This window comes from Gymnoscopelus microlampas, assembly GCF_963454915.1.
Source record: "Gymnoscopelus microlampas genome assembly, chromosome: 12".
Classification (NCBI taxonomy): Eukaryota; Metazoa; Chordata; class Actinopteri; order Myctophiformes; family Myctophidae; genus Gymnoscopelus; species Gymnoscopelus microlampas.
Window position 1 is genome coordinate 4192033 of NC_139949.1, and position 15525 is coordinate 4207557.

General features: G+C 41.0%; 2 protein-coding genes across 2 annotated transcripts in view; one reads left to right on the top strand and one right to left on the bottom strand.

Annotated features, from left to right (window-relative positions):
• The window catches only part of LOC311056925 (parvalbumin beta-like), a 523075-nt gene that overhangs the window by 254252 nt on the left and 253298 nt on the right, over nt 1-15525 (top strand). The gene's annotated exons all lie outside the window — the stretch shown is intronic.
• LOC311057505 (uncharacterized protein) lies at nt 4520-5928 on the bottom strand. The gene is made up of 3 exons (XM_084074465.1): nt 5798-5928; nt 5527-5618; nt 4520-4880 (listed from the first exon to the last, which is right to left on the bottom strand). Exons 1-3 carry the CDS (start codon nt 5925-5927, stop codon nt 4584-4586), a joined length of 519 nt encoding a protein of 172 aa, XP_083930591.1. The 5' UTR covers nt 5928; the 3' UTR covers nt 4520-4583.

Genomic DNA, 15525 nt, shown 5'->3' on the forward strand with positions numbered 1-15525 from the left:
GGTTTAATTGGCTCGTTCTAGAACCTGACCAATAAAACTTTTGCTACTACGCCTACACATTTAATCTGAAACTCATGCAAATTGGTACACATTATCTATGGAGTCATGTCATCAAGATGTACATGTATCAATCAGATTTTTCATATTCCATTCCATTTGGCTATGACTGACTTCCAAAATGTGTGGGTCTTGGGTAGGCAACCCTGCCTGGCGGAGAACTTCCTTTCATTTCATTGTAGGCCTACTTGGAGGAATAAAGTGTTTCTGATTCACTTATAAAAGTGGTAGCAAAATTAATAACATGTAAATGGACTAGATTTAAAGCCGACAACATTTTTCAGAGATCAAAATAGATCTCAGATGTTTTAAAACAGTTGTTTTAAAAGTGGGGTCCGGGGACCCCAAGGGGTCCTTGAAGGGGGCTCCAGGGGGTCCCCAGCTAAATTAGCTGATGTAGCTTCAAATTCAGTTTAACCACTTTAACTCTACATACATTGGTCATTTGCTGCTATTTTCAATAGCCTTGAAAAATATATTAAAACATTTGAATATCTTTGAAACATTTTTAAAATACAAATCTTGTATGGGGTCGCTGCCGCAAAATCGAGTCAGTTTAAATACGTATTAATGTGGAGGTCCTTGTTATGAACAAAGTTTGGGAACAACTATCTTAAAAAGATATGTACAGTACTACCATTTAAACCCACATTCTGCTGACTATATTGTAGAAAGGGCTCTTGGTCCCCAAGAGGTGCCAAAGTAACTTGAGCTCAAAACATAGCTGTCACTTTGGACCGTGCCCATTATGTCAAAATGTCTGTTTAAACCTACAGCTATGGTGAAGTCTCCAGGAGTCAGAGTGAAATACCCTCAAATATAGACTGATAAAGATCAAATGTGTCCAAGGCTAGCTATCAGATGCCCTCAACACAGTGGCCCTCATTTATCAACGCAGCGTATAAACCGCCGTATATTTTTCCATATATTCGGCCGTACACCAACGTCGAAGTCACATTTATCAACGCATCCTACACAGCTGATCCGAGCGTACACTTGGTCCCAGCGTTGATAAATGTCACGGCTGAAACCGAGCGTCATTTAAATAACACGCCCTTAAAGACGGAGTGCCATGATATTTTTCAACCCTAAAACCTGATCATAAGGTATTATTATTATGTAAGGATTTAAAAAAAAAAAAAAAAAGTGTACAGAAATTGTTAAAAAAAATGTTTTTATGTGGACACGCCTCCAGTTCATTAAGTATGCCTGGTTCTCACCTTAGCACCTCCTCCACCACCTTAGCACCACCCACCTGTCCTAGTCCCTCCTCCTCCTCATGCCCACACCTGTTGTGTTGTGATAATGAGGGGGAGGGTATGTTTTTTGGGGGCTCTGTGATGTCACTAAAGGGCTGTTTCTCTATTGGCACATTTGACCCTCAAGATTTCAGCCTCTACGAAGAAACTCCAAATAATCAGAGAAGACATAAAACACCATAAAACCACCTCTGGGGGGCTTAATGAAGTTCTATCAACCTCATAGACACATGGAAAACAGAAAAAGTGCAAAAACATGGCACCAGCTCTTTAAATATTCTCAAAACGCCCCGATTTTACGACATGAAGATTGAAGAACCAGAATACGACCAAAGAAGACATCATGAAAAGCCAATAAGAAAGAGTTTCCCTCGCTCGACACACACACACACACACACACACACACACACACACACACACACACACACACACACACACGCCCCCCTCTCTCTCTCTCTCTCTCTCTCTCTCTCTCACACACACACACACGCCCGCCTCTGTGTTTTTCATCTCCGTACCGTAGCGTACCGTAGCGTATCTTTGTCACGTAGGCTTGTAGCCGACATGAATGACATATTATGATACCAATCACATCGGCATGAATGGAATACGTGTGTATATTGATTTATTTAACCCATACCGAGCAGTGCGCGTTCGAGTTACACTAAAATAAAGCCGTCATGTAGGCTATTCCCATTTCCCAGTGAGACTCGGACCGTCGGACGGGCGAGTCCCGTCCCGCTCCGCATTAATGAGAGATAGCCTGGAGAGAACATTAATGAATGAAGGCTGGTGTGTGTTGGACCATGGGTTAAATGTCTGATCTCCCGGTGGCCATGAAAATATAACAGTGGCGCCGTTGCACCGGCAGAAGCGCTGTATATTTTGAAAATAGCAGATCTACAAGCTCATAACGCGTCGCGATGCGACGCTGGCTTGTGAGCTTGTATATCTGCTATTTTCAATGTAGCCAGATCTACAATCTTATCTGAATGACTGTTAAAGCAAAAGCAGTTTGTTTAAATTACTTTATAAAAATGTTATATTTTCACAGGGATTATTTATTAGTGTAGATACACACATTTAGGAGTGGATTATGTGTCCAGATGCTTGTCAGACAGTCAGACAATGGTGCTCCGCAGGTCTAGAATGGAATAAACGGGCGCAGCCAACGTCAACAACTGGTCTCGACCAGAAGTGAGATTTCAGCCTACGGTAGGATGAAGCCCACGTCAGGATATATTGATAAATACCGAAAGGTGCGGTGATCTCGCCGTACGCTCATTATTCGGGCTGCACCGCGTTGATAAATGAGGGCCAGTATGTTTATCCAACATAATCCAGCAGAGTAGATTGAGACATTCATTGATTAGTGATCAGCTTTCATCACATGCTTGATGGAAATGTTCTGTCAGTCTCTTGCTGTTGTTATGAAACCATGGCAACCTGTTGGATTTGTTTGTGTTCATGGTAACCAATGACAACTTCCCATACTACACGCAACACATTTAGGAGATGGAACACTTCATTTTCCTCAAGCAATTTCATCTTTATTGAGTTATTTTCCGCACAAGGTAAAAAAGACTAAAGATCAAACATAACATTATTGTATGAATCTAAGTGTTGAACACTGCTGTCAGACAAATATATAGTCAAATGCACATTCATTAAGAAGCATTCAGGTCCATGTGCTTTGAAAACACACAATGGTCTTTGAATGGTAGGATGGATCCTATAGGCTCATCCATAATGGTCTGAATGTTTGGATGGATCCTATTGGCTCATCCATAATGGTCTGAATGGTTGGATGGATCCTATAGGCTCATAATGGTCTGAATGGTTGGATGTATCCTAGACTCATCCATAATGGACCAATACCAACTTTCAGTTCAACATCAAACCAACAACAGTCAACATGAATTAAGTTACAGTACATAGTATTATTACACTGTTTCTCAACGTTGGGTCCGGGGACCCCCAGACGTCCAAATCGACCCTTTTGGGGCCTGTAACTCAGAGAGTGCACACGTGGAACCAAATGGACCCTTACGGGTCATTTGGTTCCATTTGTACACTCTCAGAGTTACATAAACACTGAGGATTTTACAATGTATATTGGGGTCCCAGAGATACAAACTAATGGTATCAAATGGGGATCCGTGGTCTAATGCAGAAAAATCACTGGCATAGTACATACAACAACATGGAAATAAGTATTATATACTAAGAGATCATAAATCATCCAAAACATAATAATATAAAATATATACTACAACTATATACAATACGTTTCACTGCTCATAACAAGCTTGTTTATAAAATAGGAACCAAGCTACACAAATGATAGAAGACTGTATTATATTGACAATAAATTGATAATGTTACCTTCATGGTATTAACAGATCCAGTGCAGTACTCAAACTGCATATACATCCATAAACATTGAAAAATAAGAAGTGTATAGTGAAAATATATATGTATCATACAGTATATTAACAAAAGTCCCAGTTCTATTGTGCCAATAGAAACAACTGTTACAACACAACCAGATCCATACCAGAGATCAATACTTCTCTATCTCTGAGATAGAGAGATTGTCTGTGTGACAATCTATGACCTGAGTGACACATTAACAATGACACAAACACATGAGCTGCATAGGTATGTGTTGTGTACAGTAGGATCAATAGCTACATATCTATAACTAAATACTTATAGTTATAATTACTTGATGAAACATAATGAGGGTGGACACCGTACGATCAATAGATCCATTTATTGCAGCGATTCCCAACCTGTGGGTCGGGGCCACTGGTGGGCCGTAAGGATATTGCAAGTTGGCCTCCAAATAATAAGGCAAAAAAGTGTTTTCATTGTGATACAAATAAGTAGGTACTTAACGTTCTAACTAACTAAGTTAGTTCCATTGAACCAAGCCAGAACGCAATCGATTGATGGATCATTAAAATAAACATGCTACGAAATCGATGTTAAAACGACAAAGAATGTGTCGCGGAGGAACTCCGTCTACGGTGTTGGCCGTACCTCTGAAACAATTAACGATTGCAGTTGCTTGATGAAATGCGTACTCTGATTGGTTGGGAAAATGCACAAGACTACATTCACTTCCTTGTTTAGGTTTTGTGGCAAATCTGTCGTGTCGGCGAGTCGTAAGATAGTATGATTACATATGACTGAATGTTTAGAGACACGTATAATAGTGTGACGCGTTGTTCGACACTTGTCACTCCGAGCATAAATTAGCGTTTAGAGATCTACCTCATACACAGGTGGTCTCCTGCCTCTTCCAGCCACTTCAGCACCTCTTTGGAGGTCTATATCTTCATACTGGTGGTATTCTGTTTCTTCACTGGGTCCAGCCGCTTCAGCACCTCCTTGTACACCCACCTCCTCATACTGGTGGTATTCTGTCTCTTCACTGGGTCCAGCAGCTTCAGCATCAGAACCAGCAACGTTATAATAAACTATCTCAACGTTCTCCCGTCCTACATTATAATAAACCACCTCAGTGATCTGCGCTCCTGCACAACGCCCTCTGGTGGCCTGGAGAAACACAGCAGAACCCAACTTGAATTTACTAAATCAGATGTGTCTCTCTTAAAGGGTCTACACCATGAATTTTAACTTTTTCTTCATTTGTGTGTGTTTTTGGTCTCCCCCACCTCTCTTCTGTTCCAACAAATACCCGACTTCGTGCATGCAGGCTTTCATAGGCTATCTGTGGTTTTTATGTAAATTGGTCTGAAAACAGTCTGTCAGATTTGTTCCCCCACCCTACGTCACGTCTGGGAACAATTCCTCCCGTTTTTCAGTTCTAACCAAAAAAAAAAAATTTTTTTTTTTTTCCATTTTTAATTTTTTTACATTTTTTTCTTATTTTTTTTTTTTACTTTTTCCACACAGAACCAGGACATAACATGCATACAAACTGGCTCAATAGCGCCCCGTGCCAAACAGGACAATGTGGTATTGCAGGTGAAAGTGCTTTATAAGCCAGAGAGAAGTTAGTTGGAATGAGTATATCTGAGGCTTGATTTAGGCTCAAACCTTTTGAAAAACGTTTGAGGGACATAAACAATATGATATCAAATATTATTATTATTTTTTAAATTCATGGTGTAGCTCCTTTAAATACAAACATTGTAACTACTTCATACTGTCCTGCATTAATTTAAAGATGTATAATTACCCTCCAGAGATGATAGAGGCCACTGATTATTATGATCAAAAGCAGCAGCACTGTGACTGTAGATTTCATAATGTTAGATGTCAGATGAGACGCTGTGAGAGAAATATGAACATCAAACATCATTTAAAGAGCAGCTAATTTAAACAGCTAAAAAATGTAAAGTGTTTTAAAGTGTATTTGTATTTGATAGAATGTGTTAAACATTAATGAATTCATGTCCTATTTAATTGTGCTTGATTGAGTTTCATATTGTGACTTGAAAAGCACATACCTGTGAAAGTGAGAGAGAGGACCTGGCTCTTAGAGGAGAAGTTATGATTATAAACATAGATCTGATAAGTACAGCTGTAGTTTCCATTGTGGGTGTGGTTTGCTGCAGGAAACAGGAAGTTGGCAAACATGAAGTTGTCAGAGTGATTGACAGATGGCTGGGTGTAGTTTAGTTTTGTTATGTTGGATTCAGTGTCGTTGTGTGTTGTGTTGGATTCAGTGGGGTTGTGTGTTGTGTTGGATTCAGTGTGGTTGTGTGTTGTGTTGGATTCAGCATGGTTGTGTGTTGTGTTGGATTCAGTTGGGTTGGGTGTTGTGTTGGATTCAGTGTGGTTGTGTGTTGTGTTGGATTCAGTGAGGTTGTGTGTTGTGTTGGATTCAGTGGAGTTGTGTGTTGTGTTGGATTCAGTGGGGTTGTGTGTTGTGTTGGATTCAGTGGGGTTGTGTGTTGTGTTGGATTCAGTGGGGTTGTGTGTTGTGATGGATTCAGTGGGGTTGTGTGTTGTGTTGGATTCAGTGAGGTTGTGTGTTGTGTTGAATCCAGTGAGGTTTGCTGCAGGAAGCAGGAAGTTGTCAGAGTGATTGACAGCTGGCTGGGTGTAGGTGTGTGTTGTGTTGGATCCAGTGAAGGTGAGGTGGAAGGAGCCTCCTGGGTACTGTGGTTGGACGGAGCATTTGATGGTGAAGCTGGAACCCTGTATCACGGGCAGCCTCTGATGGTGGCCCTCAGAAACACCGTTTATGGAGTTTACAAAGGTGACGATTGGCTTAAACAGCAGCTCTGTAACAAGACAGGTAATTGGCTGAAACAACTGATTTATAAACACACTCAGAGAAAAATAGATTCATGTAAAGTTAGAGATATCACATTATTAGAAACACGTAAATCACAGGCATCCCTCTAACCAAAACAAATGTTATTTAGATAGCATGTTGTATGTGTGCTACTCATATGCTGAGTTGGCAATGCTCGGGATAGAATCCAGAAAGTTTCGGTCCAAAGGCAAGAGCTACTGACTGAGCCACTTTAACACAAACATTTATTTAGCCTCTATATTTATCCTCAAACTGGAATGAATTTGCAAACAACACAGACATTTACTTGGTAATTCTTAAGACCTTCAAACAGTGTATGTAGAGTAAGCTATGTTATCAATATTTTCAATGTTTCTTGCTATTTCAAGAAATGTACAGTGCCAAAAATGTCTCTGGCAACCAGGCTGCAAATAGAAAGATGGACGGACGGACGGACGGACGGACGGACGGACATATGGTGGATAGATAAGAGCTGTACCTGAACATATCACTTCCAGTCTGGCAGTGGAATTACCAGACTCCTTTGTTCCACACTCCCTTAGTGAAGATTCAGACCCAACACAGGAAGATGAAATCCACCAAACGAGTTCATGTGTAGAACCAGAAGTCCTTTCTGTTGAAACAGCAGAGCCACAGTCCAGCTGTCTGCACACTACAGATGATGACTTCACGTTCCAGTCAGACCAACCATCCACTGGTCTCCACTCTCTCTGGTGTTTCATCTCCAGTATACCAATACAGTTACTGGTTCCTCCCACCAACCGGACATCACCATACCCTGTACAGAGACAAGAGAATAAACAGTAACAATTAATATTGTTTTCATAATGAAATAATAATCCAACCCAAAAGTGTATTTTGTCTTTTACCTGAGCAGGTGAGTCCAACAGTCTTGTCAGGTGAGCTGGTGTTTCTAGTTGAGTTTGAGGTTCCACAGTCCAGGAGAACAGACTCATTACCTTCACATTGGAACTTTTCGGTCCACATCGGCAAGTTCACTTCTCCATAGAGCGCCCCATGGAAGACTGAAGCAATCCCACAGCCAAGCTGCCTACAGACCACCTCTGCATCCTGCTGGTCGAAGTCACCTTCATACACTGAGACCCACGACTGATTAGACTTCACTTCCACTCTGCCTGAACACAAACTAGTCCCATTCACCAACCTCACAGACTCTGGGGGGAGAGAGAGAGAGAGAGAGAGAGAGAGAGAGAGAGAGAGAGAGAGAGAGAGAGAGAGAGAGATAATGTGTATTTCACATCATACACTGGCTGATGATAAGAACATAACAAATAATATTAAATGGGAAAAAAATACAAGACCAGAGACATCATCTATTGTGTGCACGTTACATTGTATTATTACACATTAAACATACTACTAGGGCACAGTGCCCCATCAGAACATGTTGCTTCATAATAAACCACACTGTGTTGTTTACACAAGAATCATTCAATAATAAAGTTTTTTTTTGGTAACTAACTTGTACAAGTACAAGCAGCTAAATGGTGTGACTTGTTGCGTAAAAACTTGTGCAACATCTTAGACTTAAAACTATATTAAGTAAGAGAAGAAATAATAATAAAGGTATGTTAACTTATCAATGTGCAGCAGTTCCACACTCAAGTCAGGTCAATTTATTCTCTACAAGTAGACGGGACGGGACGGGACGGGGAGCATTGCGCAGATGGCTCCATTGATCAGGCGGCAGTGTTTCCCGCAGCTGTATAAGACACTGTAAATATGACTGTAGTTCAAGTAGTTTGTTACCTGAACAGATCACCTCTAGTATGTAGAAGGAAGTAGCAGACATCATTGTTCCACACTCCCTCAGTGAAAACTCAGACCCAACACAGGAAGATGTAATCCTCCAGGCCGGTTTGTGTGTAGAACCAGAACTCCTTTCTGTTGAAACAGCAGAGCCACAGTCCAGCTGTCTACACACTACAGATGATGAGTTCTGATTCCAGTCAGACCAACCATCCACTGGTCTCCACTCTCCCTGGTGTTTCATCTCCAAAATACCAGTACAGTTACTGGTTCCTTCCACCAACCTGACATCACCAGACTCTGTACAGAGACAAGAGACTTAACAGTAACAATGAATATTACTTTAATTCTGAAATAATAATGCAATCCAGTGTAACTTGTCTTTTACCTGAGCAGGTGAGTCCTACAGTCTTGTCACGTGAGCTGGGGTTTCTAGTTGAGTTTGAGGTTTTACAGTTCAGGATAGCAGTCTCATTACCTGCACATTGGAACTCTTCAGTCCATATTGGAGCCTTGACTTCTCCATAGAGCGCCCCCTTAAAGACTGAAGGAGCCCCACAACCGAGCTCCCTACAGACCACCTCTGCATCGCGCTGATCCAATTGTCTTTCACACACTGAGACCCACGACTGATTAGACTTCACCTCCACTCTGCCTGAACACAAACTAGTCCCATTCACCAACCTCACAGACTCTAGAGAGAGAGAGTGTGAGAGAGAGAGAGAGAAAGAGAGAAAAAACATTAGTGCATTATGGATGCAAATGGAAATCTAAAAACATCAGATTCAAGTTGTTTTCTCCTAAACTCCTAAACACACAGAGGGAAATATTGGTAGTTTATAAAACAAAGTCATTCATCATTATGATCATCATCATCATCAGATGTCCCTCAAGAGCCCTCCCTCACAGCACACAGCAGAGCAAAAGTCTCCACGAGTCCCTACAAACACATGCACACTGTGTATGACAGACAGACAGACAGACAGACAGACTAAACGAGAAAAGGAAAAAATTGGTGTTGTTGTTCAAGTCATGGTTGAGTTACCTGAACAGATCACTGTGGGTCTGCCTGTAATCAAACCTTTCCGTGTGCTATGAGAAGTCTCCATTATGACACAGTCACTCAGTGAAGACTCAGAACCAGCACAGTAAGGTGTAATCCTCCACACAGGTTCATGTGTAAACCAAGAACTCCTTTCTGTTGAAACAGCAGAGCCACAGTCCAGCTGTCTACACACTACAGATGATGACTTCAGGTTCCAGTGAAACCCACCATCCACTGGTCTCCACTCTCCCTGGTGTTTAATCTCCAGCGTACCAGTACAGTTACTGGTTCCTCCTACCAACCTGACATCATCAACCACTGTAAAGAATCAAGAGAGTAAACAAAGAGAGTAAAAATACTTTTATTATAATAAAATATGAATCCAAACCAAAAGTATAGTTTGTCTTTTACCCGAGCAGGTGAGTCCAACTGTCTTGTCAGGTGAGCTGGTGTTTCTAGTTGAGTTTGAGGTTTCACAGTCGAGGAGAACAGACTCGTTGCCTTCACACTGGAACTCTTCGGTCCACATTGGAGTGTCAACTTCTCCATAGAGCGCCCCATGGAGGACTGAATGCCCCCCACAGCCAAGCTCCCTACAGACCACCTCTGCATCCTGCTGGTCAAAGTCACCTTCATACACTGAGACCCACGACTGATTAGCCTTCACCTCCACTCTGCCTGAACACAAACTAGTCCCATTCACCAACCTCACAGACTCTGAAGAGAGAGAGAGAGAGAGAGAGAGAGAGAGAGAGAGAGAGAGAGAGAGAGAGAGAGAGAGAGAGAGAGAGAGAGAGAGAGAGGGAGAGGGAGAGGGAGAGATTATTTAGAAGAAAATTAATTGAACAGTGTCCCATACTGTTAGTCCACAAGCAAGACACTTCACCCCTAACTACACCCTAAGCTGGTTGAAGCTTCTTCTCCACCTCTTCTCCACCACGCATTGTTGTGCTGCAGGAGTTTTGCATCAATGCAAAGTGGGTTCATGTTGTATGTTCTTTTACTAATGTTTTAATTCCACTATGTACATGTTGCATCATATTGTGATCAAGGTTTCCGTTAGCTGGTATGTACCGGCCAATGACCAATACAATGTTTAATTGGCCGTTAATTATAAACATCACCGGCCAACGTGGCCGACTGGGAAAATGCTGTCATGAGGCTATTTTATAATTTAAGCCTATTATTAACAACACATTCCATGCCAGAGGTTAATCTCATAACTCACCAGTGCCAGCGTTTTATTGTTGTTTTTTTGTTTTTTTCACGTTGCCAGAGACAAAGTTAAATCCGTTAAAATCGCGCATTCAACTCTTTGTAAACACACAGCCGATCCTTGTGAGTCGACCAGTGAAGACCGCATGGAAATCCGATCCGCCATCTTGTAGTTACAACGGTTTATGTTAAGCGACGAGAAAAACTACAACTGAGAAAATGGCGATTTGGTGTCAGCTATAGAATGGAAGTGGATGGGATCGGAAAAAACGGATCCCGGATAATTCCGTTTCCGGTGGTGCTACAATGAAATGTGGCGTATCGAACAAGGTCTACAATGCATTGTGAACCTGTGAAAAAAAAAAGATCTACGTAAGAGTGGAGTAGATATACACGATTGGCACTCAATGTGTTTTAATATTATCATTTGTATAAAGTAACACAACATTGCAATACTTACTTTAAGGTTATTCTTCTTGTCAATTTCTCTAAAATAATTATAAAATAAAAAATGTATTCATAATTTGTTTTAGGTTATAAAATGTGTGTATGAAATGATGATTTTAGATCATAATATTGCAGATACATTATGCAAATTGACTTTAAAGTAATTGCAAAGGCATGAGTTCTTCTCATCAACAAAGTAAATGTTTTTACTAAATCAACCTAAATATTGTAAGGTCCCTGGGTGTCCATTGGACAGGAATGAGAATGCTTGGCGATGAAAGGGGACAGAACATAATGCTGTACTTTTCATAAAACTAAGAAATATCTATCAAAATAGATACACCATTGATCGTTACATTGGTACAATGACAGGTTGCTTCCGTAAAAGACACGTCAGCCCCCAGAACATCAGACAGCTTCACAGCTCCCTAGGCCTGGCATCTTATTGGCTCTCTGCATAACTATAGTCCCAGGTTTACAGAAGACGTCATACCCGTTTCCTTGTTCTGGTTAATTTTGTTGGCTCTAAACTGGAAACATAATATGAAGGTGTCTGCTGCCAAACCCATAAAACAAAACTATGGGAAACTGAACTGGAACACGAAACACATATGCCACCATCTGGATCCCAGGACCGGTTATGTGGTTTTTACGGGACTTTATAGTGATCACCAGCTCCTTAAATGAGCTGACACATAAGGAAAGGCATTCCTTTTGGGTTGAGGCATGGCACACCACCTTTCATCAGGTACGGGAGGAGCTAAAGGAGCTGGAACCTTGGTCCTGGCCGAGCCTAACCTGAATATGCCGTTCATCATGGCAACAGAGGCCAGTGATGGGGGCCTGGGCACAGTGCTGTCTCGGACAAGAGTGGAGAAAGAGTGGTCACATACTACAGCTGTTCCCTAAACTATGCCAAGAGGAAGTTGGGGAACTAACCGCATGACCAGACGAGAGCTGTTGGCGGTGGGGTGGACCGTGAAGTATTTCCACCTGTACAACTTCCTGTTCAATCACACATCTCTGACCTGCTTCACAAACATTTTAAAAAGCCCAAAGGACAGCTGACCTAGTGGCTTGAAAAGCTGCAGGTTAGAGAGATTTTGAGGTGTTCCCTCAAGCAGGCCATCTCCATGGAAAAACAGTTACAGTGACTGATGGGAACTGTGACAACCCTGCTGCACCCCAACCCCTTGACCCACACAACCAGGACAGCGATGTGGTCCTCAAACAGTTTCAGAATGGAAGTTGGACAGTGCCCTCAGTAGTCTACAGAGGCACCTTTGGATAAAGACAGGAAGGTGTAGTACATGCAGTATGCCAGCATCACTGTAGTCCAATGTTTCCCAAACTTTTCAGGCCACGACACCCACTAATAATCATATTTGAACTGGGTACCCCCCCACACTGACAAGCACTTGGAATTGTAGGCATATTAGATGTATACTTGGTTCCACAGATACATATTGTGCAAATAGTCAAACTACAATCTCAAAACGCCTCGCACTACAAGGCGTTGTGAGCTTGTAGATTGGCTATTTTCACAATGTTTGCCCCTTTCCTGCATAATATTTGACAAGTTGGCCAATTTGGTATTAAGAAGGTCTTAAAAGTCATTAAATTGTAACTTTAGAAATGTGCAGATACCCTGCATACACTTATACTTTATGTTGGTTTGTTTCCTGTGAATGAGAAAACAATGTTGCACATTAAACTAATCATCTGGAAACCCCCCAAATTATTTTGGGTACCTCCATTGGTCTCGACCCCCAGTTTGGGAACCACTGCTGTAATCACCAGGTTGCTGCATCGATGTTTCAATAGAAAGTCAAATACATTTTGGTTCTTCTTCCTGACAAACATAGCTCACAGGAACATTTGAAGAGATCTAACCTGGCTACAAGCATATCTTTAAACAATGCTGTAAGATATATATAGGGTAATTTAGTAAAAACATTTGCTTTGCTATGATGAGAAGAACTCCTGCATTGAAAATTACTTTAACGTTAATTTTTCTGCAATATCTAATCTAAAATCATCCTTTCATATACACATTGTATAACCTAAAGTATCAATACATGTATTTATTATATAATTATTTTATAGAAATTGATTCTACCTGAACAAAAAACTAAGCTAACACAAAAATGGGGTGATTTGAATTAGGTAGGGAATGCAAATCTGAAAAGGTGGGTTTTCAGTGTGGTGTTATGATAGCATGTTGTTTAGACAGGTGCTAGGCTCATTGTTTACCTGGTATCCTATAGTTTCAAATGTATATAATGCTATTTAGATATCATGTTGTTTAGATAGATGCTAATGTGATTATTTGTCCTGTTATTGACTACTAACAGTTCATGCTTACTCTGCTTATTCCAATATCATACTTGTAAATCGCTCTGGATGAGAGCATTTAACGTTTAGGGTCTGCTAAATGCCTTATTAGTATATTGTAATTGTGGACTTCATGCACAAACATGGTACGTTTTAAAGGCATGTTGATGATCACAAAACGTTTACATTGTTGAAGTCATTGTTTTACCTGAACAGTTAATCTTCAGTGTGAGAGTGGAATCATAAGGCTTTACTGGTCCACACTCCATCAGTGAAGACTCAGAGCCAACACAGGAAGATGGAATCATCCATCCAGGTTGACGTGTAGAACTAGAAGTAAATTCTGTTGAAACAGCAGAGCCACAGTCTAGCTGTCGACACACTACAGATGATGACATCCTGTTCCAGTCAAACCAAGCCAACACTGGTCTCCACTCTTCCTGGTGTTTCATCTCCAGTCCACCATTACAGTTACCGGTTCCTCCCACCAACCTGACATCGTCCGAATCTGTTCAGAGAGTAATTATGCAATAAACAACGTGTTACTTTATTTACAAGAACTGGAAGAATATCAAAACTGATTGAACATCATCAATCAGTTTTAATCTTTCATCTTTGTTTACCTGTTGAGTTGTGTGTTGGTTTAACTTGGACAGCTGAGAAAGAAAATCATAATACATTAGTTTCACTTTAACAGAGATCTGTCTGTCTGTCTGTCTGTCTGTCTGTCTGTCTGTCTGTCTGTCTGTGACCATTTTGGATGTGGGTTGTGCATTCGACCACAGTCTGGAAGAGGTATCCCTTACCAAGGTGCTTAAGTACCCACGTCTTTACCCTTCCATTGTGTTAGGGTCATTTTTGAAGTAAAAAAGTACCCTCTACATTTCTTTATTGGGACAAGGCTTCATGATATCCTTGGAAATAGCCATTGTAACGCAAAAAAAATATTTATCATCATTTTAATTAATTCTGATGGTCTCTATAAAAAAGTGACACTTGTGGTGTTAGGGTCCGAACTGACCCGGCAAGTGTGGCTCAATTCCCCCCAAATTGCCAATATTCAATGTTTACATGTTTGAGAGTGAGAGAGACGTGTCCTCAATTAACATTTGCTATCAGGAGTAAAATAAGGTTTGAGTTTATGAAGAACACATCATTTTTTACCTTCTATGGTATACGGGTCAAAATGACCCTAACACACCAAGTTTCACTATTTTTAATAATATTAAAAACAATTTAAGTTAAGTTAATGGAAGTGTGTTCTAATGTTAGTCTATTATATCTAGATAACATCATTATCCATTGTCTTCATTATAGGAAACGTAATGAGTGAATTTTAACATTTGTGACCAAATTTGACTGGGAGACAGTCATCTAGCATTTTTTCATTTTCATTTTTTTCATGTCATATGAAAGCAGGAAAGCATAGCAAAATAATAATATATTGGTTAATAAGATTGAGTGAATAGTTTTGAAACTACAGCTTATAGAACTGAAGTCAAGTTAAATCAAGTTAAAACTCTCAAGTAGAGAAAGCACCATTTCAATGGCTCTCATTCAGAGTAGCACTACTGGGCTATCAATCCCATCATGCATAGCGGGGGATGCAATTCTTTTGTTTCCAAGGGTCTCTTTCATAGACATATAAAGGTAGACGCCTCCTTCGACTCTGAGGCATTGGTATCACGGGGGCCATTTTAGCGTAGGAAAGCTTCCCTGAAGCTTCCGTGTGTGTCACAGAAGGGGGCGTTCGGTAGGCCAATCAGAGGCAAGTGGGGGCGGGACAACTAGATTCTGACAAATCTTAGAAAAGACGCACTGTGATTGGCCAGTAGTCAACGCGCTGTGAGCGCTGTGATTGGCCAGTAGTCACTTTGAGTGTCCGTTTTCCTACGCGAAAATGGCGGCCGTGATACGAGTTGCTCCAACGAACTGCAGAGGCCAATGAGGTATCTAGGTTTCTATATCTATGGTCTCTTTGTTCTGTATGCACTCTGAGACCAAGCATTTGCCACTGCCCCCTGCTGGAACCGGCTGGAACCAGTGGCCCAGGAGGACAAATAGAGATACATTTTCACAACAGTTTTAACAAAATATGATTG

Excerpts from the sequence above, each read along its gene's own strand:
- LOC311057505 (XM_084074465.1), bottom strand. The coding sequence starts at position 5,927 with ATGTTTGCCAACTTCCTGTTTCCTGCAGCAAACCACACCCACAATGGA. Across the intron at positions 5,619-5,797 it reads CCTCTCTCTCACTTTCACAG|CGTCTCATCTGACATCTAAC; the intron begins GTATGTGCTTTT and ends TTTCTCTCACAG. Across the intron at positions 4,881-5,526 it reads GCCTCTATCATCTCTGGAGG|GCCACCAGAGGGCGTTGTGC; the intron begins GTAATTATACAT and ends GTGTTTCTCCAG.